The sequence below is a fragment of the Narcine bancroftii genome, chromosome 3 (assembly GCF_036971445.1).
Source record: "Narcine bancroftii isolate sNarBan1 chromosome 3, sNarBan1.hap1, whole genome shotgun sequence".
Taxonomy (NCBI): Eukaryota; Metazoa; Chordata; class Chondrichthyes; order Torpediniformes; family Narcinidae; genus Narcine; species Narcine bancroftii.
The window spans coordinates 87491861-87517595 of NC_091471.1; the positions used below are offsets into that span (position 1 = coordinate 87491861).

The 25735-nt window shown below is 43.6% G+C and overlaps 1 protein-coding gene and 1 long non-coding RNA gene across 11 annotated transcripts in view; one reads left to right on the top strand and one right to left on the bottom strand.

Annotated features, from left to right (window-relative positions):
• Positions 1-25735, top strand: part of ipo11 (importin 11) — a 433130-nt gene that overhangs the window by 335525 nt on the left and 71870 nt on the right. For 5 of the 6 annotated variants that reach the window (XR_011353505.1, XR_011353506.1, XM_069924487.1 and 2 more), the window contains one exon: positions 19657-19741. Coding sequence is in view for 4 of the 6 variants with exons in the window: in XM_069924487.1 (XP_069780588.1) it covers positions 19657-19741 (85 nt within the window). In the remaining 2 variants the exon portion in view is untranslated. Of the gene's footprint in view, positions 1-19280; positions 19349-19656; positions 19742-25735 lie in introns of those variants that run through there. The other variant, XM_069924490.1, reaches the window with a different exon arrangement.
• The window catches only part of LOC138757337 (uncharacterized), a 92450-nt gene that overhangs the window by 22867 nt on the left and 43848 nt on the right, over positions 1-25735 (bottom strand). The window lies entirely within an intron of this gene.

Consider the following 25735-nt stretch of genomic DNA (forward strand, 5'->3'; position numbering starts at 1 on the left):
TCCACTGGCCACCGTGACAGAGGTGCACCAAAGAAAAGGTACAAGGACTGCCTAAAGAAATCTCTTGGTGCCTGCCACATTGACCACCGCCAGTGGGCTGATAACGCCTCAAACCGTGCACCTTGGCGCCTCACAGTTTGGCGGGCAGCAACCTCCTTTGAAGAAGACCGCAGAGCCCACCTCACTGACAAAAGGCAAAGGAGGAAAAACCCAACACCCAACCCCAACCAACCAATTTTCCCTTGCAACCGCTGCAATCGTGTCTGCCTGTCCCGCATCGGACTTGTCAGCCACAAACGAGCCTGCAGCTGACGTGGACTTTTTACCCCCTCCATAAATCTTCGTCCGCGAAGCCAAGCCAAAGAGGCTATCTCATAATTCTCAAGAGCCCTACCAGATTTTTGCTTCTTAAATCTGAATTGTACCTCCTCCTTCTTCTTGACTAAATCAAGGGTGGCACGGTTAGTGTAGAGGTTAAGGTGATACTGTTGCAGTGCCAGTGACCTGGATTCAAATTTGGCACTCTCTATAAGGAGCTTGTATGTTCTCTCCGTGTCTGCATGGGTTTCCTCTGGGTGCTCCAATTTCTTACCACACTTCAAATCGTACCTGGTTTGCAGGTTAATTGGGATATTTGGGCAGCACTGGATCATGGCCCAGAAGTGCCTGATACTTTGCTGTATCCCCAAATTTAAAATGAGGGCAGAACAGAAAACAGGAGGAGGGGGGGAATAGCACTGTGAATGGAAAGGGAATGAGGGTAAAGAGCTGAAGGAAAGGAGTCAGAGGGATTGGGAAACTGGAAAAGCTGAAATTGGAGAAGTCGTTGTTAATGCCATCTGGTTGGAGAATGTTACGAGCCCAGAGGACCCCAAAACCCAGGAGCAATAGATATTCACCAAGACCAAGGGTTACTTAAACAAAAGTTGTTTTTAATTATCTTTAAACATGAAAACAGAATCACACTTGAACTTATCACTATTGACTTAACTAACCTAACTTAACCCCCTTCTAATTCTAAACGCACATATATTTAATGTGTGTGTAAGTTCAGAAAAGTTATTTGGTTCACAGTCTAATCTCACTTCTCATTCCTCCAAGTTCACTGGTTGCAGGAAATTCTTATTCTGTTCACAGAATTTAACATTTATAAAGTTAGCCAGGCTTTAGAGCTTGAAAGGTAAATGGTTACCACTCAGGAAGTTCTTGTCGGTTTTCAGAGAGAGATTTGTTGTTCAAGGAGAGCCACAACTGATTTACTTCCATCAGCCACTTCAGTGTCTTGCTGATGAAACTTGCCCCTTCAGGGTTCTCCAGATGATAACCTCTTTCTTTTAGGTCATCACAGAGTGCCTTTTTGTTTCTCTTATTCCAAGTGAAATATTATACAGCCAGTCCTGTCCTCTTGCATGAACCACAAGGGCTTTGAGCAGGCTGAACTAAGCACTCACAATCGGACTTCCAAATGGGGATTTTCCACAAGCTTGCCAGCTTGTCCTGTTCCAGTCCCAGCTGCTATTGCTGACTGTTACACTGTAGAACTGATATCTCTCTCTCTCTCTCTCTCTCTCTCACAGAGAAAGCCTGTTTGACTCTCTCTGCTTGCAAAACCACATGACCATCTTAGAACAACAAGTTGCCTTCTAGACAGAAGGCGGCTCCGACAGGCTCTTTCATCTGTTGCCTTTTGTAAACAACAATCCATTAGTGAAGTGTCTTGGGCACTCTCCAAAGCTTTTGCAAAGGCTCTGGGGCCGATATGTCTAGTGTTAGCAGAGCTCCAGTATTTCAAATAAGATCTGTTTTAAAGTATTTGTATATGACCTACTCTAAAACCTGCCCCAATTTATCTCCCAACAACATATCTATATTCTGTCACACCAGATAGAATATTGGGTGTTACTCCTCCAATTTATGGGTGGGCTTGGTTTGGCAGTGCATGAGGCTATGGACAGACATGACAGCACGGGAGTGAGGCACAGAATTGAAATGGTTGGGCACTAGGAGATCTCAGTCATTAATGAGGAAAGAGCGAAGGTGCTCAGCAAAGTGATCTTCCAGTCTGTGTCCAGTGTAGAGAGTTCCATAATGGGAGCACCAAATGCAGTAGATGACCCCTGCGGATTCACAGGTCAAGTGTTGCTTCACTTGGAAGGACTCTTTGGGGCCCCGAATGGGAGGAGCTGTGTGAACAAGTGTGGCATTTCCTGCAGTCACAGGGGAAGTTGGCAAGGGGAAAAATAGTGGGAAGGGATGAGGGAGTCATGGAGGAAGTGGGCCCTACAGAAGACAGAGAGGGGAAGGTGGTGGGATCATGTTATAGGAAATTGAGGAGGATGTTGGATGCAGAGGCTGATGAGGACAAGGGGAATCCTGTGTTTGCATTGTCTATGGGCAGAAGGTGCTAGGGCAGATGTGCAGGAAATGGAGGAGATGCAAGTAAGGGCTGATGGTGTTTGAAGGGAAAACATTTTTTTAAGGAGGACATCTCAGGTGATCTGAAATGAAAGACCTCATCTTTGGAATAGATGTGATGGAGATGGAATTGAGAGAAAGGAGTAGAATTCTTACAGGGTGAAGAATTGTAGTCGAGGTAGTTGTGAGACTTGGTATGTTTGTAGAAAATATCTGTAGAAAGTTTGACTCCTGAGATGGAGACTGAGAGATCGAGAAAGGGGAGAGTGTCATCGGAGATGGACCAAGTGAATTTGAGGTCAAGGTGAAAGTTAGCAGCAAAGTGAATAAAATTGCCTCATAGCTGCATGAGGGCAGCATCATTGTAGCAGAGGAAGAGCTGAGCCTTGTCTGTGTAGACCTGCAGCATTGATTGCTCCACAAAGCCAACAAAAACTCAGGCATATCTGGGACCCTTGTGAGTACCCATGACTACTCCTTTGACCTGGAAAAAGTGAGATGAGTCAACAGAGAAGTTATTGACAGTGAAACCAAATTCTACCAGGCAGAGGAGGGTGGTGGTGGTGAAGGGGGACTGGTTCGATCTGTTATTAAGAAAGTAACAAAAGGCTTTAAGACCTTTTGTTTGGGGGATGGATGTGTAGAGAGATTGGATGTACATAATGATAATGAGGAGATCAAGTTCAGTTATTGAAGAGATGGAGGGCATGTGAGGATTCTCAGATGTTGGTAGGGAGGTACTGAACTAGGAGGGAAAAATAGAGTTAAGGTAAGATGATTTTAGTTCGGTGGGGAAGGAACATGGGGAAACAATGGGCCCACAATTGGGTTTGTACATCTTGGGTAGGAGGTGGAATGGATGAGAAACAGAGGTTGGAGGCCATAGGAGGGATATGGCCATAAGTAATGAGGTGGCTTGTTGTTCTTTGGTGGGGTCCTGTTGAACAGATAAGTAAGAGGAAGTCTCTGAGAGCTGTCGTCTGGCCTTGGCAAAGAAGATATCAGTGTGTTGGGCCACAACAGCACCACCCTTGTCTGTGGGTTTGATAGCAAGGTTGGGATTGGAGCGGAAAGAGTAGAGGACAGAGCATTCAGATGGGGTGTGATTAGAATAAGAGAGGGGAGTAGTGAAGTTGAGATGGTTGATGTCTTGGCAACAATTGTAAATATAAAGATCCAGAATGGGCAGCTGGCTGGATGAGGCATCCAAGAGGAGGAAGAAAGCTTAAGGTGAGAGTTGTGGTCTTCAGTGGGGGTGGGGGGTGGATAATCATAGTGGAAGAAGTGGGCACGGAAACATCGGAAGAAGAGTTTGGCATCATGATGTGGACAGAACTCAATGAGATGTGAGCAAAGGGAGATGAAGGTGAGACTTCCACTGTGGACAGAGCATTCCATCTCTGAGAGGAGACAGAGGAGCTGGTAAAGACTAAGCAGGGGTCAAATTGTGAGTCAGTGTTGTGGAGGGTCTTTGAAGGAGAAGGGTGGGCGGATCAGTGGGAGGATGTGGAGGATTCAATAGTAAATAATGTACAAAATAAGAGTCCTTAAATGAGTCTTTGAATGAGTTTGTTGTTTAGGAATCTGATGATAGAGAGGTAGCGACTGTTCCTGAACCTGGTGGTGCAAGTCTTGTGGTACCTATACTTTCCTGATGGGAGCAGTGAGAACAAAGCATGACCTAAGTGCTGTGGATTCTTGATGGTTGTAGCTGCTCTCCAATGGCAGCATTCCAATGGATTTTCTCAATGGTGGGGAGAAATTTGCCTGTGATGTACTGAGCTGTGTCCACTATTTTTTTGCAGGGCTTTCTGCTGAGAGGCATCAGTGCCTCATACCAGGCCATGATGCACACTTTCCATTACACATCTGGAGAAGTTTGTCAATGTTTTCGATGCCATACCAAACCTCAAACACCTGAGGAAGTAGAGGCACTGATATGCTTTCCTCACAATGACATTCATGTGTTGGGTCCAGGAAAGGTCCTTTGAGACGGTGATGCCCAGGAATTTAAAATTACTCATCCCCTAATCATCGCTGGATTGCACACAATTAGTTCCTTGGTTTTGGTGAAGAGGTTGTTGTTAGTCCAGATTTCAATCTCCCTCCTATATGCTGACTCATCACTTCCTTGCCCAGTACAGGTGCACAATCCTTTATCCGGAACCCTTGGGGAGAGTGTGTTCCGAATTCGGATTTTTCCGGATTTCAGAAAGCCAGATTTAAACCCACCCGAATTGTGCTGCCGTATCCACCCACACCCACTTCCAGTCGTGCTGCTGTCTTCCCCCACCCCTCGCCGGCCCGACTCGTGCTGCCGGTCTCCTGCCCGTCCGACTCATGCTGCTGGTGTCTTCCCCTTGCTGACCCGACTTGCGCTGCCGGTCTCCTGCCCGCCCGACTTGCGCTGCCAGTCTCTCCCCCTTGCCGGCCTGACTCACGCTGCCGGTCTCTCGCCCGACTCGCACTGCTGATCTCCCTCCACCCCTCCGCCTCGTGTTGCCGGTCTCCCCCACTCATGGCCTAACTCGCACTGGCAGCCTCCTGCCCGCCCGACTCGCGCTGCTGGTCTCCCCCCCACCCTTGCCTGTCCAACTTGCGCTACCGGTCTCCTCCCACGCGCCTGACTCGCGCTGCTGGTCTCCCCCACCCTCACCCGCCCAACTTGCACTGCTGTCTGTCTCCCCACTTGCCGGGTTTTGGAGCTTTCTGGATTTTAGATATCTGGATAAAGGATTGTGTACCTGTACTAGATTTTATATGGGCTCTTCTTGTTGGGTTGTCCACAAACTGCATCAGGAATCCTTCTTGGAGACACCTGACAAATCTTGGCACACGTTATGTGCTAAAGAAGTTGAAGTCCCCCATCCTCCTCTTCTGCAGATGTGATACAATTCCTGGTTAGCAAAGTGGATAATCTCATATTTGTCAACATTTTACTCCATCTGCCAGACCCTTGCCTACTCACTTAACCTATCTTTATCTCTCTGCAAACTCTCCATATCCTCTGCACAATTTGCTTTTTCATTCAATTTAGTTAAATCAACAAACTTAGATACACTATACTCAATCTCCTCTTCCAGATCGTTTATGTATATCGTGAACAGTTGCAGGGCCCAGCACCAACCCCTGCAGCACCCTGCTCAACAGCAATTGCCAACCAGAAAAATTCAACTCCCCTGTATACCAACTCTCTGCTTTCTAACACTTTGGTTCCCATCTTCCTGCCAACATAGCTTAAATCTTCCCCATCAGCACTTGCAAACTTGCTCACAAGAACATTGGTCCCTCTCAAATTCCAGTGTAACTTGTCCCTTTTATATAGATCATACCTTCCCAGTTATGATCCACAAATCTGAAAACCTGCCCTCTTCATCATGTCTTCAGCCACGCATTTGTCTGCCATATCTTCCAATTCTTACCTTCATGGTACATGGCAATTCAGAGATTATATTTTATCTGGGCACTCACCTACCAGATAGCATTAATAATTAATATCAACTTCTCTAATTTTTTTAACTTCTCCTGAGTCTATCTTTTCCGATCCCTCTGTCTCCTTTCTTCCAGTTCCCCACCTCCTTCCTGCTCTTATCAGAGTTACCCTCTCTGCTATCATCTCAACTTATTCCTCTTCTACCCTCCCTGCTTTCTTTCCCTCTCTCCACCTGCCGTCCCCCCACTTTTTTATTCAGGCCTATTTTTCCTCATACCTTAACAAAACTTGGCCCAAAACATCAGTTACCCCCTTTATGTGTGAGCTATTGAGTTTCTCCTGCACTTTTGTATATTGCAGACCAGAGATTACTATCCTTGAGATTCTGCTTTTCAGTTTCTTTCATAATTTCCTATATTCACTTTTCAAGACTTCATTTCCTGTTCCTATCCATGTTATTGATACCAATGTGTACCATGACTCCTGGCTGCTCACCCTCATTCTCAAGAACACTGTGTACTTGATCTGAGATATCTCTGCCCCTGGAAGAAGAAGAAGAGGTACAAGGACTGCTTAAAGAAATCTTTTGGTGCTTGCCACATTGACCACCGCCAGTGGGCTGATATCGCCTCCAATCGCGCATCTTGGCGCCTCACAGTTCAGCGAGCAGCAACCTCCTTTGAAGAAGACCGCAGAGCCCACCTCACTGACAAAAGACAAAGGAGGAAAAACCCAACACCCAACCCCAACCAACCAATTTTCCCTTGCAACCGCTGCAACCGTGCCTGCCTGTCCTGCATCGGACTTGTCAGTCACCAACGAGCCTGCAGCAGACGTGGACATACCCCTCCATAAATCTTCGTCCGCGAAGCCAAGCCAAAGAAGGTACCTGGAAGGCAACGTACTGCTTAGAAGTCTTAATTGCTTCCACAGAATTTCCTTTCTGTTCCTCTAACCATTGGATTCCATGTCACTATTACTGTACTCTTCCCATTTCCCTTCTGAACCGCGGAGCTGGAACCGGTGCCAGAGTCCTAAATGCTGTGGCTTTCCCCTGCTAATGTAGCAGGGAATGTGTGTAGTAAATCATTTGTTTCTTTTTTTTTCCATTCAACATAAAATAAACAGAGCAGTCTAATCCATTAGTAGTTGATTTAGTGGCTGCATCAGGTTGAAACAGCATTAAAGGAGGAGTTACAAGATTTCATTATTCTGCTTAATTTATGATCAAAGAATAGCATCATGGAGTAATAAATGAAAGTAGAAACTAATTTTCCAATCTAATTGATTTAATTACAGCTAGCCTTATTAAATGTTGAAGCATCTTTTGTTTTTAAAATAACTAATTTTAAATCACATTCTTTGACAAATTATGTTCAAACATTACATATTTTGAAACTTTTCAAATTATGTCTACCTCACCATAGCCTGGGTAAGTTCAAACCCCACAATCCGTCTTTGATGTGTTCACACAGCTAAGTGAAGCACTCGAAAGGCGGATAAATCCTGGCTTTAATCATCTGTGTAAAAAGGAGTGCATGTTTCTTTCTCTCTCTCTCTTTCTCTTTCCCTCTTGCTTTCTATTTCCATTTCTTTTGCTTTATTTCCCTCTCTTACTTTCTCTATCCCTCTTTATGCTTTCTCTGTTCACCTCTTGCTTACTCTTTTTTCCTTTCCCTTCCTCTGTCATCCCTCTTTTCCCCTTCCCTCCTCATCCCCTTCTCACCCCATCTCCCTCTCTCCCGCTCTTCCCTCCCTTTCCCCTCCCTTTCACTTCTCCCCTTCCTTTCCCCCTCCCCTTCTCTCCCCCTCCCTCTCCCTCTCCACTTTCCTCTTCTCTACCCTCTTTCCCCTGCCCTCCAACCCACCTCTGCCCTTTCCCCGCTCCCCCCTCCCTATCCCCCCTTTTCCCTCTTCCCACCCTCTCCTCCTTTCCCCTTCATCTCTTCTACCCCTTCCCCCTCTCTCTCCTGGTATCCTTCTACCGCACTCCACCTGCACTCCCCCATCCTTCCTTCACTCTTCCCCATACCTTTCTCCTCCCCTCTCTCCCACCTCTCCCCCGCCTCTCTCCTTAAACACTTGCCCACTCCAAGCTAGCAATCTACATGCCTTAATAAAACTTTTAAAGACCTGCTCAATTAGTACATGAAAAGAATTTAAATTCTGACCAAATGTTCTTCTTTCTTATAATTACGTTTTGCTTCTTGCATTACCTGGCTTTCGTTAGTTAGTCATCTGTAATTGCTTCCTCCACCCCTGCAATATTTACATGAATAATTATTCTGCCACTATATTAAACTCTAAAGAATAGAATTTATTTGGTGGCTTTACAGGAGAATGATTTAATGATCATTTTGTCCATGTATAACACTAGCCTGGGACCTGCCTTCATATGCCCGGCATTAGCTGATGATCTGGAGAAGTTTCACCAGATGGCAGGATTCTACTGAATATGGAGTTGCAGTAATACTCAAGATGCAGTAATACTTAAACCTGTGTCCAACATGGCCTGAACTAGTCTGAACTCGTCATGTTCAAAAGTTGACCTCCAAATCATTATGAAATATTTTAAATTTCCTGCATAAAGAACAGCCCCACAACTCCCTCATGAATGGTTTCGTCGATAGAAATTGAAGTAGACTAGAGCTGCTGCACATATCCCTGACTCCTGAAATCACTGAGCTATTGTCTGACAGCACAAAAAATAGCCCTGATTGAAAATGTCCTGATTAACTACAGGAAAGATATCAGTAAAACTGAAAGAATGCAGAGAAGATATACAAGGATGTTTCCAGGACGTGAGGAACTGAGTTACCGGGAAAGATTGTATTTCCTGGAGAAAAGCAGAATGAGGATAGAGATATATAAAATTATGAGAGGTGTAGATAGAGTAATTGCAAGCAGGCTTTCAGGTGAGACAAGAATTTGTGAACATGGGTTAATGGTGAAAGGTGAGCTTTATCAGAGGAGCATGAGGGCAAACTTCTTCATGAAGAGGGTGGTAAGAGTGTGGAACAAGTTATATGTAGAAGTAGTGAATATGAGCTCAGTTTTGACATTTAAGAAATATTTGGATAGGTACATGAATAGGCTATGGTCCAGGTGCAGGTCAATAGGATGCGGTAGAATAATAGCTCTTTAGTTCTATGGAAGTCAGAACTCTGGTGGAGTATTTATATAACTTACATTCAGAAAGTCATGAGGCATGGGATCCAGTGAATTTTGGATATATGTATTTGGAATTGGCTTTCCTGCAGAAAGCAGAGGGTGGTAGTAATTGATGAAATGTATTCTGCCTGGAGGTCACTGACTAGTGGTGTTCCAAAGGGATTTGTTCTGGGATCCCTGTTCTTTGTGATAGTTATAAATAACTTAGATAAAGAAGTGGAGGGGTGAGTCAGTACATTTTCAGATGATACAAAAGTTGGAAGTGTTGTGGATAGCATGGAAGATTGTCATAGGTTACAACAGGATGTAGACAGCACAAAGAGTTGGGCAGATGGATTCAATCCGGTTAAGTGTGAAGTGATGCACTTTGGAAGGTCAAATTCAAGTTTGTTTATTTATCATCGGATTGCACCTGATGAAGCAGTGTTCTCCAGACTTCAGTGCAAACCATGCATACACACAACCAGACATAAAACACATATAGACAAGCAATACATATGCAAGACAAATATATATAAATATAAAATAAATAAATATTGTTCAATACATAGCAGTGTCTTGGATAGTTAGTGTGAGCAGTTAATTTAGTTGTTCAGCATTCTCACTGCCTGTGGAAAGAAGCTGATCCTCAGCCTAGTGGTACTGGCTCTGATACTCCTGTATCTCTCTCCCAATGGGAGTGGCTGAAAGATGCTGTGCCTGGACTGTTAGGTGTTTTCAATGATTTTCCGCACCCTCTTTAGACAACAATCCCAGTAGATCACATCGATGGGATGAAGGGAGGGGGGGGAAGGCCTTAATAATCCTCTCAGCCACTCTTATAATCTTGTGGATTAACCTCTGATCCACTTCTGTTCAGCAATCATACCAGGCTGTGATTCAGCTGGATAGGACATTCTCGATAGAGACCTGTAGAAGGTTGACATGATGGTGGCTAATAACCTTTCCTGCTTCACTTCTCTCAGGAAGTGCAGTTGCAGAGTTTGAAGGCAGAGTATGTGATTAATGGCAGGTTTCTTAACAGTGTGGAGGATCTGACAGATTTGGGGTCCAGGTCCATAGATCCGTCAAGGTTGTCACGCAAGTTGATAGGGTGGTAAAGAAGGTTTATAATGTTTTGGCCTTCATTAGTCAAGGGATTGAGTTCAAGAGCCATGAGGAAATGTTGCAGCTCAATAAAACTCTGGTTAGACTACACGGAGTATTGCATTCAGTTCTGGTCACCTCATTACAGGAAGGATGTAGATGCTTTGGGGAAGGTGTAGAGGAGATTTATCAGGATCATGCTTGGATTGGAGAACATGTCATATGAAGAGAACTAGGGCTTTTTGGAGTGACAAAGGATAAGAGGTGACTTCATAGAGGTATAAAAGAGTCCAGCACCTTTTTTCTGGGGTGACAATAGCAAATACCACAGGGCATCTATTAAAGGTGAATAGAGGAAGTTCATGGAAGATGTCAGAGGTAAGATTTTTATTCAGAGAGTGGTGGGTACTTGGAATGCATTGCCAGGGGTGGTGATGGAGGCTAGTACAACAGGACTTTTAGACAGATGATGTAAAAAAAAAATAGAAGGTTATGCGTGTGAGGTAGGGAACAATTAGATTGATGTTGTGGAGTAGGTTTCTGTAGGTCGGCACAGCATCATGAGCTGAAAGCCCTGTACTCTGCTGTTTAATATGTTCTAATTTGCATTGATAAAAATGTCCTTTTTATTCAGGGTCTGGTCTTCCCTGGCCAGGCTGATATTTATTGTTTATCCTTTGTGATGTGAAGATGTGTATGCAAGTTGCCTTCCTTAATCACTGCACTCCATGCTGTCAAAGTATTTCCATTGGTCTTTTCCAAAAGGATTTTCATTGGTGTGATGAAACTGAGTAGGTTGGCAGACTATTCTGTTTTAGAGGGCTGGTTTATTCAGTAAGATCAGGTAAGGAAAATTTGGCAATTTTTGACAATATGAAACTTTCTGGTGACTTTTACTGACGTCATCTTTTGGAAGAAAAAATTAACTCACAGCCATCATAGCTGTTAAACGCTTTTAAAAAATTTCTGTTAAATCATTTCTTCAATTATTAATCCAGTTTCTTGATTGCTAGCTTGCAACCTCTTGATAGAAACTGCCTCCCATTCCACACTCCATCCAGATGCCTCATCATTTCATGTAGATGTCCCTCAGCCTTTTCTTCATTTTAAAAAATCTCTGCCTCTCCAATTTATTTTTGTAATGATAAGACCTTATCCTGAGAACCATTAAAATAAATCTTGCCTGGATACTCTCCTGTGCATCTACATCCTTTATGCAACGAGATAACCAGAATTGAGAGCAATACTCCGGCCAAGTCCAAACCAGGGTTTTTGTTTAAATTCAATCTGACCCTTCTACTTTGTACTGTGCCTCTTTTGATAAAACCCAAATTGTGTGTGCCTTGCTAACTGTTTTCTCAACCTGCCTGCCACTTACAATGACCTATACGCCAGACTCTGCTGCTGCAGTCTTCATTCTAGTTTGCTTCTGCAGCTATAAATTCCAAATTCTAGCTGCACTGACTATTTCATAGCAAGAACCTGTTGAGATTCCTCACCATCAGAATGGGCACTCTACTTTCTAATCCTATGCTTTGTTGCAAGTGGCACAGTATCAATTAGCCACTCACTTCAGGGATTGAAAAACTCTGGAGACAAAATTCATTCATTTATTTGTCTTTGATTTAATCCTTCAAATTACCAAAGATTTAAAGTTTGTCAAGTAGGTTTTATTTGATGCATAAGGTCTGTATTTTGTGTCTCTGGTGGTCCATCAATAATACTGCCTTCTGGTACTAGCACTGATTCTGTAGGACTCAGCTTTTCAAGCTACATTAAAGTACCTTTTAGTTATGACGATGGAAGCAAAATATTTTCATTTCCCTTCCATTCATTTTACTATAACTTTAAATGTACCTTCTGTAGGTTTTCAGACTTCTGCTAAGGGAAATAAATCTTTCCTATTAATTCTGCCAAGCCCTTCATAATTTTGTGAAGCTCATTTATGTGTGTCTTTATTTTTCTCTGTTCAAAAGAAACAGCTTATCCAATCTTTCTTCTGGTTACAAATTTCAAATCCTGATGCCATTCATACTCGTTCCAATGCAATTGCATCTTTCCTATACCTTTTCACAGTGGTCAAGCTGTGATAACTTGTGTTGCCCACAGTTCCACTGTATGTGAGGTGAAGCACAGAAGTCTGCAGATGCTGTGATTGTATTAAAATCACAGAAATGATAGAGGAACTCAGCTGGACTAGTACTATCCATAGAAGGTAAATATACATAACCAGCATTTTGGGCCTGAACCCTTCTTCAGCCAAAAGGTGTTAAATGGATATGATGAGAGGAAAGGTGAGAATTGATTTTGGCTCTGAGAAAGGAAATAGAGAGAAATGGAGGGAGAGAGAGAGGGGGCAGAACTCGAGAAAAGGAGACAGGAGGAAGAAGGTGGGGGGTGGGCTTTACTGGAAATTGGAGGTCGGTGTTCTTACCATCCAGTTGGAGGGTGCCCAGGCTGAAGATGAGGTTTTGTTCCTCCATCTTGCAGGTGAATTCAGTCTGACAGTACATGAGACATGTCAACAATGGGATGGGGAATTAAAATGGGTGGCCACTGGGAGATCCATGCTATTGGATCTCCCAGTCTACACCCAGTCTTGCCGATGTAGAGGAGACCACAACATGGGCACCAGATACAGTAAGGACCCTTGCAGATTCATAACTGATTTACTGTATATCCCTTCTCATATTTACTCTCTTGGAGAATAAAATAAAGTTTCCTGTATGCCTTTCAACCATCTTATTGACCCACTCTGATACTTTTTAACACACTATTGAGTCCCTTTATTCCAACACACACTAAATATTCTCCCATTACAGTAATATCCCTTTGCCTAACTGCACCTTAAATGCATCATTAATGATAAATGCATCATAAATGATAAATGCATCATTTATCTGGATTAAATTCCATTTATAATTTTTGTGCTTTATACCTCAATTTTTATACCTTCTTGCAGTCTAAAGCTCCTCCTCATTGTCAATCATACAAATTATTCAAATTCTCTGATATATTCAGTAATATTTTAATGAATTGCTTGGCTGATTCCTTTTTTATCCATTTCTTCTACTAAGCAAAAAACTGACAACTACATTAATGACTAAATTGATTTTGCCTCATCCACCAATGATGATCTCATCAACTTTACATTGACAACTACTTTGATGCTGCCTCATGCAACCATGATGTGCTTGTTGCCTTTATTCACTTTGCTGCCACTTTCATCTGAACTCAGATTTACTTGGTCTAACTTTGGCAACACTCTCCCCTTTAGAAACATAGAAGATAGGAGCAGGAGTAGGTCATTCGACCCTTCGAGCCTGCTCTGCCATTCAATGAGATCATGGCTGATCTTAAAGTTCAGTACCCCGTCCCCGCCTTCTCTCCGTAACCTTTAATACCCTTATACTGAAGAAATAGATCTAATTCCCTCTTAAATAGATTTAATGAACCTGCCTCTACTGCCCTCTGTGGCAATGAATTCCACAGATTCACCACCCTCTGAGTAAAGAAATTCCTCCTCATCTCGGTCCTAAATGATTTGCCTATTATCCTCAAACCATGGCCCCGGGTTCTGGATTTTCCCATCATTGGAAACATCCCATCTGCATCCATTCTGTCCAGTCCTGCCAGAATTTTATATGTCTCTATGAGATCCCCTCTCAATCTTCTAAACTCCAGGAGTACAATCCCAATTTGCGCAATCTTTCCTCATAAGTCATTCCTGCCATTCCATGTATCAGCCTGGTGAATCGCCTCTGCACTCCCTCCATTGCAAGAACATCCTTCCTTAGATAAGGTGACCAAAATTGCACACAATACTCCAGGTGTGGTCTCACCAAGGCCCTGTACAGCTGCAGTAAGGTATCCTTGTTCCTATACTCAAACCCTCTTGATATGAAGGCCAACATACCATTTGCCTTTTTAACCGCCTGCTGTACCTGCATGCTCGCCTTCAGAGACTGATGTACAAGTACCCCTAGGTCTCTCTGCACTTCCCCATCTCTTAATCTATTGCCATTCAAATAGTAATCTGCCCTCCGGTTTGTATTACCAAAGTGGATAACCTCACATTTATCCACATTGTAGTGCATTTGCCATGTATCTGCCCAGTCCCTCAATTTATCCAAATCACACTGGAGCTTCCTGACCCCCTCTTCCGTGCACACAACCCCTCCTAGCTTAGTGTCATCTGCAAATTTGGAGATATTACATCCAATCCCGTCATCCAGATCATTAATGTAAATTGTGAACAGCTGGGGTCCCAGTACAGATCCCTGTGGTACCCCACTGGTCACCGCCTGCCACTCAGAAAACGAGCCATTTATCCCAACTCTCTGTCTTCTACCTGCCAGCCAGTTCTCAATCCACATCAATACTTTTCCCCCAATCCCATGAGCCTTGATTTTGGAAGCCAGTCGTTTATGCGGGACCTTATCGAAGGCCTTTTGGAAGTCTAGTTACACCACATCCACTGGCTCTCCCCCATCTATTTTACCTGTCACCATCTCAAAGAATTCCAATAGATTTGTCAAGCACTATTTACCTTTTGTAAATCCATGTTGACTCCGTCCGATCCCTTCTCTGCTAGTCATATGCTCCGCTATTACATCCTTAATAATGGATTCCATCATTTTGCCCACTACTGATGTAAGGCTCACAGGCCAATAATTCCCCGCTTTTTCTCTACCCCCCTTTTTAAATAGTAGGGTAACATTAGCTACCCTCCAATCCATGGGTACTGATCCTGAGTTTATTGAGTTCTGGAAAATAATTCTTAAAGCATCTGCTATCTGAATGGCCACTTCCTTGAGTACCCTAGGATGTAGATTATCAGGCCCTTGGGATTTATCTGCCTTCAATCCCATCAATTTCCCCAAGACCATGTCCTTAGAGATACTGATTTCTTTCAGTTCCTCCCTTGCATTAGTCTCTATGTTTCCCAACATCCTTGGGAGGTTATTTGTATCCTCTCTTGTAAAAACAGAACTAAAGTAAGAATTTAATTGGTCTGCCATTTCCTTATTCCCCATTATATATTCCCCTGATTCCGACTGCAAAGGACCTACTCTGGATTTCACCAATCTTTTCCTCTTGACATATTTATAAAAGCTTTTGCAGTCGGTTTATATATTTGCCGCAAGCTTACTTTCATAATTTATTTTTGCTCTCTTGATTAATCCCTTTGTCCTCCTTTGCTGCATCTTGAACTGCTCCCAGTCTTCGGTTGCGATACTTGTTTTGGCCAATTGATATGCTCTCTCTTTGGACCCAATGCTGTCTCTAATTTCCCTTGTTATCCACGGTTGAGTCACCTGTTTTGGTTTATTTTTATGCCAAACCGGTATAAACGATTTTTGCAATTTCTCCATTAGATCTGTGAATGCTTTCCATTGTCTATCCACAGTCAACTCCCCCATAAACACCACCCAATCAATCTTACTCAACTCCCGTCTCATACCATCATAATTCCCTTTATTTAAATTCAGGACCTTAGTCTCGGTTTTAATTTCATCACTCTCCATGTCGAGTGAGAATTCGATCATATTGTGATTGCTCCTACCCAAAGGGCCTCGCACAACAAGATTGCTGATTAGCCCCTTATCATTGCATAATACCCAATCTAAAATGGCCTGCTCCCGAGTTGGTTCCTCGACATAACCGTCCCGTAAACATTCAAGGAATTCCTCCTCTGTATTTTTACCAATTTGACTAGTCCAATCTATATGCAAATTAAAGTCTCCCATGATGACAGCTGTTCCCTTATTGCACGCTTTTCTAATTTCTCTTTTAATGCCTTCCCTCACCTCTACACTACTATTTGGAGGCCTATATACCACCCCCACCCCCTTTTCTTTCTTGCCTATCCCTCCTAAATATCGTATACTACCCCACCCCCTTTTCTTTCTTGCCTATCCCTCCTAAATATCGTATACCCTGGGATGTTAAGTTCCCAGGCTTGCCCACCCTGCAGCCATGTTTCTGTAATCCCAATCAAATCATATTTGTTTATCTCAATTTCCACAACTAATTCATCTACCTTGTTCCGAATGCTTCTTGCATTAAGATATAAAGTCTTCAGATTTGCTTTTTTCACCCTCCTTGCTCTTTCTGATTTTTTACTTTCGCTGCCTAACCTAACTTTTCCTTTTTTATCTTTTCTGTCCTTTGCCCTATCATACAGGTTCCCACCCCCCTGCCAACTTAGTTTAAACTGCACCCGACGGCTGTACCAAACCTAGCTGCCAATATATTGACCCCTTTTGGGTTTAGGTGTAACCCATCCTTCTTGTACAGGTCATGCCTTCCCCAAAAGAGATCCCAATGATCCAAGAAGCCAAAACCCTGTACTTTACACTAGCCCCTCAGCCACACATTCATTTTTCTTAACCTTCCATTTTTGTCCTCAGTTGCACTTGGCACAGGTAGCAAACCAGAGATCACCACCCTGGCTGTCCTATTTCTTAGTTTCTGTCCTAGCTCTCTGTAATCCTTTTTCAGTACTTCCTCCTTTTTATCTATGTCATTGGTACCCACATGTACCAAGACATCAGGCTGTTCGCCTTCCCCTTTTAGAATACCCTGGACCCGATTTGAGATATCCCGCACCCTTGCACCAGGGAGGCAGCACACCATGCGGGCATACCTATCTGTCTCACAGAATCTCCTGTTTGTATTTCTGACAATGGAGACCCCAATGACCACTGCATTCTCTTTACCTTTTGGTCCACCATGCCAGGCTCAGTGCCAGCAACCTGGTCACTGCTGCCAGCTTCTGTCAGGTCATCTCCCTCAACAGCATCCAACAAAATATACCTGTTACTGAGAGGGATATTCACAGGTGTGCTCTCCATTTTCCTGGTATTTTTCTTCCCACCCCTGACAGTTACCCACTTACCTGACACATCTGGTCTTGGGGTAACTATGTCCCTGAAAGTTGAATCTATCAACTCCTCATTCTCCCTTACCAGCCATAGGTCCTCAAGTTGCAGCTCCAGTTCCCCAACTCGGTCCTTAAGGAACGGTGGGAGGGTGGGACTCACCCATGGTTCCCACATCTGACATCCAGTACAAAGCACTAACCCCATAGGCATGGCTGAGCTAAAATAATGCCACTTACCCTTCTCCTCACCTGCTTTTGCCTAAGCCTGTTGAGCCAAAGGCTAGAAGTCCCACTCCTTCAGTGCCCCACTCAGTGCGCCGCTCCTCGCTGGCTGCTCCTTCCCCTTTTACTCCTTTTACTGGCCCCTTGACCAATTAACCTTGACCAATTAACCCAGTCACTCTCTCCAAGCTCCTACTCCTCTGACTCACAGCTCAAACTCCAGCTGCTGCCTCCTCAGACTCCCAGCCTGATTTGAGTAGCCCAAGCCCCAGTAAGCCCTTGTATTTAACTGCTTACCTCCAAGTCACTCTTTCCGAGCTTCTCCTCCTTCGACTCCCAGCTCGAATTTACATATAGATTGGACTAACCAAATTAGCAAGTCCAGCTATTTATTCTACTCACCTCTCTGATGCTGTCTCTTGGCTCCACCTCTCACCCGACACCAGGCACTGACTCACTGTCTCCCCCAACCCCGAGTCTGACCTTTCTTGATCTTTCTATCTCCATCTCTGCAGACAAACCCACCAACTCCCACAGCTATCTCGACTACACCTCTTCATGCCCTGTCCCCTGCAAGGATTCTAATCCTTTCTCTCATTTCTTTCACATCTGTTCCCAAGATTAGGTCTACCATTCAAGATCATCTGAGATGTCTCCCTTCTTCAAAAAAAATGTCATTTCCCCTCTATGACCATCAACTCAGCCTTTACCTGCATCTCCACTATTTCCCGCACTTTTGCCCTGGTCCCCTCTGCCTCCAATCATAACAAGGACAGGATTCTCCTCGTCCTCACCTACCATCCCACCCGCATCCACAATTACTGCCACCTACAAAGTGATCCTACCACCAGACACACATTCTCCTGTCCGCCTTCCGCAGGGACCAAACACTCCCTCTGTGACTCCCTTCTACACTCATTCTTTCCAACCAATTGCTCTTTTTGTATCTACTGCTTGGACCAGTGGAAATGCTACATGCACCCACACCTCCTCCCTCACCATCATTCAGGGCCAAGACAGTCCTTCCAAATGAGGTTTGTGAATCTACAGGGTCTTTGACAGCATCCAGCGTTCCTCTGTGGGCTCCTATACATCAGAAAGATTGTACATAGACTGGAAGATTGTTTCGTTGAGCATCTTCTCTCTGTCCATTGCAATAGCAGGTACCTCCCAGTGGCTACCCATTTCAATTCAGTGCCCCATTCCCACAATGACATATCTATCCATGGCTCATGCACTGCTAAACTGTGGCCTCCTGCAAATTAGAGGAAGAAATCAGACTGAATCTTTTTAAAAAAAAATCCTGGTCTGGACTTTGCCAGAGTATTGCGCTCAATTCTGGTTACCTCATTGAAAAAAGGATGTGGAGGCCCAGGAGATTGTCCAGACAAGATTTATGTTAATGGTGATCAGATGAGATCTTATCATTACAAATATTAATATCGCTCTCTAACCGGATGACATTAGCATCGACTTCTCTGGTTTCCATTAGGCCCCTCTCCTACCTCGCTCTCTCTTTCCCCATCCCTCAGTTTCCTTTCTTTGAGCTCCCCACCCTCTTCCCTCTCCATTCAGAGAGGTATCCCCTCCTTCATCACTTCTCAGTTTTCTGCCTGCCCACCCAAATCCACCTATAACTTCTTGCCTTTTGTCCTGTGCTCCTCCCTGTCCCTTTTTACCTCCTCCCCCCCACTTTTTTATTCAGGAACCTGCCTACTTTTTGCTCATATCCTGACGAAGGGCTCAGGTCTGAAACATTGATTATATATCTGCTTCCTTTGAGCGCTGTGCGACCTGCTGAGTTTCTCCAGCACTCTTGTGTAAAAAACAAATGAGTAAATATGTGTTGTGTAGCCTTCTGGGATAATGCAATAATTTTAATAATGCAACTGAGTGTTGTGCATGACTTCATGATGCTGTTTTCCTGCTGAAGGTCAGTTTTTTTAGGTCACTGCAACATTCTTACTATACTGTATTAAAACACATTGCATTCAAAAAAATGGTGCCTGTACACTTTCTTCACGTTCCCCAATAAAGTCAGAAAAATTCTGCCTTGTGTTAATGCAGATAATTATCCTTGGTGGGACTGGATAGACCAGACTAGAGTGACCCAGAATATTGATGAGTATACTTCAAATGACTCTCTTTCATTTACATTATCAAAACTATAAAGTATAAAACTGTTCAAAAAAAAATTATTTTGGTAAAAAATATTGATGCTCCTATTTTAGTTTAAATGGAGCAGAAACTTAAACTTGCTTAAGAAAGTACAATTGGATTGAATGCTGTACTCAGATGCATTAAGATATGTGATATCATTCATCCACATCTGTTATGTTGATTTTGCTTACGTTATTTTCTACCTGCAATTAAAAATAATAAATCTTGTGATCACTGGAACTTGTGTAATCTTGTTAAAGATGTTTTAATTCTTTAAACGTAGCTGCATGGTAATATCACATTTCGAGGAACAGAAAGTAAGTGAAGACGAAGAGCCTCCAACTGAACAAGACAAGAGGAAAAAGCTGGTAAGTGAATACGTTACAATTTGTCGTGCAATTAATCCCACAAGAGCATAATAACTGGAAAGAAGCAAAGATTAACAGGAATAAACCATTTACAAACCAACAAGATGCTCGATTTCTCTAGACTGTTTTCTTTCCAATTTTTCTACCACCCATTTTTGTATCTCATGCGACTCTTGTGATCCTTGAGCCTGTCGTTATTAGGACTGCCCTGTTCATTTATTAGTTATTTGTGAGCCTTTAGAGTGAGCAGAACAAGGAAAATAAATACTTTGAAAGTAAGTTGAATCTGTGTTTTGCTAAATGTTCACATGTACTAACTTAGACTGGTGAACACAGAATACAGACAAGATCTTCTGTACTCTCATTCATCCATGCAGGATAATATTGTTTATCCATCAAGAGATATTTTTGCAATATAAGGCTTTAAAAGCAAGGCCTTTCACAAAAGTAAGGTGATTATATAGAACAATGATTTTCCTTTACACCTGACCGTCACTGATAAAGTTAAATGATATTTGGTTAATAAAAAATAGTATTTTTTTGTCATTTAGCTAATAGCCAGTCAAACTTTCTGCAGCCATAAGTTGTTTATGGTGCCTGGTGAAGTTGAATTGTAATGAAATTACTTCTCGTGATAGATTTTTATTGTAGGAGCCAAACGTGTGGTGGTTATAGCCTTTGGTTTGGCTGTGAGCATCAGTGGCATACCAGGGTCCAGAGGCTGCGCACATTCTGTTTCTTCCAGTGCACACGTGCTATTCACTTGGGTGGCTGGTGCATGTGCAGGGGGTTTTCAGGGTTTGGGAGTCATTAGCCTGCGTGGTCTGGTATGCGGGATAGAGACGAGGAGGGTCAGAAGGGCTCCAGTATTTTCAGTTGATCATTACCCCAGTCATTAGCACCTTATCAGGAGCATTACCACAATACCATGGAAGTTACGAGTCCTTTTGTGTACATTTATAAACAGTTTAAAAATGCATCTGGACTTTGCTATGTATTTGTTCTAACATGTCTCAGTTAAGAGCCTATTTAGCCTCTGAGTGGCTTTTTTATGGACAGTAGTTGCTATATTTTAGTCAATAGAAAATGTGCACATCTATGACAGAACTGCATGGACACCTTGAATCTTGGAGTTTTGGATTGAATGGACATTGTTGGAACATTTGGACTGTTTCCCCTTTTCGGTTTGGAGTGATATTGAAAGCAATATGGCAGCCATATTGGAAATGCCAAGCACAGGCTGCTGACAGCAATTGGCCTTGATTGATCTGAGCATTGGCTACAGAGGGGTCTAACCCTAGAGCAGAATGTCCTACTACATGCTGGTAGAATCATTTGCTGAGAATCACAGCGATATTATGGACTGCTGCCGCAGTGGAAACTCACTCATTGACAGCTGTGCATCACAGCCATCAGAAGTGGTAGGCTTACATTTTGTGGATTCTTTCTGTGTATTTGTTGCAAATTTGAGCACAGTTTGGATATGCTGCCACTTGTCCATTGGGGACTGTTGATTTTGGGCTTTGGTTGTGCGTGCTTAGTGCTTGAGCTTGGCGGGAGACACATAAAATGGCTACCGGCGCTCCAGCTGGCATCGCCACTGAGGCACTATATAAAACAGACTTGTGGGTTGAAGATTTCAAATCAGCTGAAGCGATAGAACCTAGATATAAGTGGTGTCAAAAGTGTTCTCGTTGCGAGGCTGAAACAGGCAATAGAAGAAGAGGTGGCTTTGGTTGATGGGAATGAAGACCCTGTATAAAACCACTGCAGAAGACGTCAAGTGCATTTAAAGTCAGCAACTTGAAAATGACTGAAGGTGTGTCACAAAATGGTGGTGAAGAGAATGAAAATGCAAAGGAAAAGAGTCAAATATTAAGGCAACATCCTATATGCAGGATGAAATACAACCAGGTGACAGTGTGTCAAATGTTGGAATCAGAAGAAGCAAATGAAGTTCTTCTGGATCTAGCTCCAGAGTTTCCAGTACTGCGCCTGCATGTATAAAGGTTAAGGCTGAAATGGCTGCTCTTGTATGATAAAAATTGCTTAACGATAAATATGCCTTGGAAGAGCAAGAGGAGCAGCTAAGGAGGGAAAAGGAGCAGTTGGAGCTGGAAGCAAACATTGCTGCTACTATGGCACAAGTGAAGGTACTAGGGACCAAAGTCTAGATGCATTTTTAAACTGTTTATAAATGTACACAAAGGGACCCGATGTTTGAAGTAACTTATCTAAAGTGTCTGATGATATGGAGTCATATTTGAGAAAGAAAACACTTAATGTTCCTTTTGTACCACAGTTGCAAGACATGGACAAATGCTTCCAAAGCACGGTGTTACCAATCCACAAACATCAATAATAGCAACCACAGACTGAGCTGTAACTCAAATCCAATCTCTTACCGTAGCTCCCTTGACACTCTAGTCAAGCATCAGCCAAGCTAGTCAATGGCCATTATTGCATTGGATTACCTTTAAAGAAAAGAAAAATATGCATGCCTGACAATAGAAGTGTTGCTGAACAACAGACACTGAACCTAAAGAGAAGATTCAAGAGGGATTCTTCCTTTCAATCAGTCTAAACTAACTTCATATCTGATATGATATTCAAAGGGTATACTGAGAAAGTACCAGATGGTATCTTGGAAAGTAGTGATGGCAGAAAATGGTATATACCACACCATGGAGTTTTGCATCCAAAACAAAAAAAAAACTTAGAGTGGTGTTTGACTGTGGGGTAACATTTTGGGGAGTTTCACTAAATTCTCACCTCTTATATGGGCCAGACCTGACCAGCGCATTGATGGGAGTCTTACGTAGATTCCATAAAGAACCTCTTGTCATCACTGCAGACATCAAAACAATGTTCCACCAGGTGAAAGCACCAAATGAAGACCATGACTTGTTACAGTTCCTCTGGTGGCCTGATGGACACTACAAGCAGAACATGTGGAATACAGAATGACAGTGCATCTATTTGGAGCAATTTCATCCCCATGTTGTGCAAACTTTGGCCTTAAGAAAGTGTGCTTAGGACAATATGAAACATTTTAGCCCTCAAAGCTGTAAGCACCATGATGAACAACTTCTATGTGGATGACTGCCTCACTTCAGCAGCTTCAGAAAAAGATGCAATAGCTCTTTATCATGAGCTACAAGCGATTTATTTCAAGGGAGACTTTCTATTTACCTAGTGGATAAGTAACAGTCATCATTTGTTGACTGTCATTCCTGAAAGGGAGAGAGCAAACAAAAAAGAATCTTGACTTGGACCATGACATCCTTCCTGTGGAGAGTGTGTTAGGTATACAATGGTGTGTTCAGTCTGACAATTTTAAGTTCAAAATCATCTTGAAAAACCAACCCTCACAAGAAGAGGGATCTTTCAACAGTCAGTTTGATACATGATCCCCTAGGAATATTGGCACTAGTCTTCCTGACTACCAAGAAGATCCTGCAAAATTTGTGTAGGAAAATAATTGGTTGGATGATACAGTACCAGACTTCATTGTACAGGAATGGATATGTTGGATTCAGGATCTTCATAAGCTGGAAGGCTTCAAGGTTGACAGATGCTTCAAACCCACAAACTTTGGAATGGTGACATTTGTTCAACTGCATAATTTTGCTGATGCATGAGAGGACAGTTAAGGAACTGTTAGTTACCAGTTATGCATAATAATCATTGATCAGGCACATTGTGGGTTTGTGATGGAAAAGCAAGAAAGGCTCCACTTAATCCAGCCTCAAATGGAGTTGACTGCTGCCACCATGGTGAGCAGAATGGACAGTGTGAGAAAAGAGCTGCAGATGGAACTAGTAGGCTCTATATTTGGAGTGATAGTTCCTCAGTGCTCAAATACATCAACAATAAGACCACAAGGTTCCGAGTTGCTGAAGTTGACAAAGCCTCACATGCACTATAGTGGAGATATGTTAACACAGTTAACAATCCAGCAGACAGGGCTTCCCGAGGTTTGAAAGCCGAAAGCTTTTCAGAAGAAAGAAATATGGGTGTATGGTTCTCCGTTTCTTCCTCGGCCTCCGGAAGAGTAACCTCAAAATCCTGATGTATTGGAAGAAATCTCACCAAAGGACTCTGAAAACAGGAGCATACTGTAAATGCTGCTAACTCAGTGACCCAGTAGCTGCTGCTGGATGCACCCATTGCAGGTATACTAATCAGGTACAATTCAGCTGTCCCAGATTTCCCACATCCTGCAATCGGAATATTTCACTGCCCTAGTTGCTGTCCCCATTAACTTTGGCTTGGCTTCGCGGACGAAGATTTAAGGAGGGGTAATGTCCACATCAGCTGCAGGCTCGATTGTGGCTGACAAGTCCAATGCGGGACAGGCAGACACGGTTGCAGCGGTTGCAGGCGAAAATTGGTGGGTTGGGATTGGGTGTTGGGTTTTTCCTCCTTTGTCTTTTGACAGTGAGGTGGGCTCTGCGGTCTTCTTCAAAGGAGGTTGCTGCCCGGCGAAATGTGAGGCACCAAGATGCATGGTTTGAGGCGTTATCAGCCCACTGGCGGTGGTCAATGTGGCAGGCACCAAGAAATTTCTTTAGGCAGTCTTTGTACCTCTTCTTTGGTGCACCTCTGTCTCGGTGGCCAGTGGAGAGCTCGCCATATAACACGATCTTGGGAAGGCGATGGTCCTCCATTCTGGAGACGTGACCTACCCAGCGCAGTTGGGTCTTCAGCAGCGTGGATTCGATGCTGTCGGCCTCTGCCATCTCGAGTACTTCGATATTGGTGATGAAGTCGCTCCAAGGAATGTTGAGGATGGAGCGGAGAGAAAGCTGGTGGAAGCGTTCTAGGAGCCGTAGGTGATGCTGGTAAAGGACCTGTGATTCGGAGCCGAACAGGAGTGTGGGTATGACAACGGCTCTGTATACGCTAATCTTTGTGAGGTTTTTCAGTTGGTTGTTTTTCCAGACTCTTTTGTGTAGTCTTCCAAAGGCGCTATTTGCCTTGGCGAGTCTGTGTCTATCTCGTTGTTGATCCTTGCATCCGATGAAATGGTGCAGCCGAGATAGGTAAACTGGTTGACCGTTTTGAGTTCAGTGTGCCCGATGGAGATGTGGGGGAACTGGTAGTAATGGTGGGGAGCTGGTTGATGGAGGACCTCAGTTTTCTTCAGGCTGACTTCCAGGCCAAACATTTTGGCAGTTTCCGCAAAACAGGATGTCAAGCGCTGAAGAGCTGGCTCTGAATGGGCAACTAAAGCGGCATTGTCTGCAAAGAGTAGTTCACGGACAAATTGCTCTTGTGTCTTGGTGTGAGCTTGCAGGCGCCTGAGATTGAAGAGACTGCCATCCGTGCGGTACCGGATGTAAACAGCGTCTTCATTGTTGAGGTCTTTCATGGCTTGTTTCAGCATCATGCTGAAGAAGATTGAAAAGAGGGTTGGTGCGAGAACGCAGCCTTGCTTCACGCCATTGTTAATGGAGAAGGGTTCAGAGAGCTCATTGCTGTATCTGACCCGACCTTGTTGGTTTTCGTGCAGTTGGATAACCATGTTGAGGAACTTTGGGGGGCATCCGAGGCGCTCTAGTATTTGCCAAAGCCCTTTCCTACTCACGGTGTCGAAAGCTTTGGTGAGGTCAACAAAGGTGACGAAGAGTCCTTTGTTTTGTTCTCTACACTTTTCTTGGAGCTGTCTGAGGGCAAAGACCATGTCAGTAGTTCCTCTGTTTGCGCGAAAGCCGCACTATGATTCTGGGAGAACATTTTCGGCGACACTAGGTATTATTCTATTTAGGAGAATCCTAGCAAAGATTTTGCCTGCAAATGAGAGCAGCGCAGAACAGCGGCTTGTCATTACAAACACCCTTTTTCAGCAGAGGTACAGCCTGAAGACTACCTGGATGCATCCCCGATCCAAACACTGGCACCTCCTGGACTACGTTCTTGTGCGAGAAAGAGACAAACGAGATGTGCTCCACACCAGGGTCATGCCCAGCGTGGAATGCAACATTGACCACC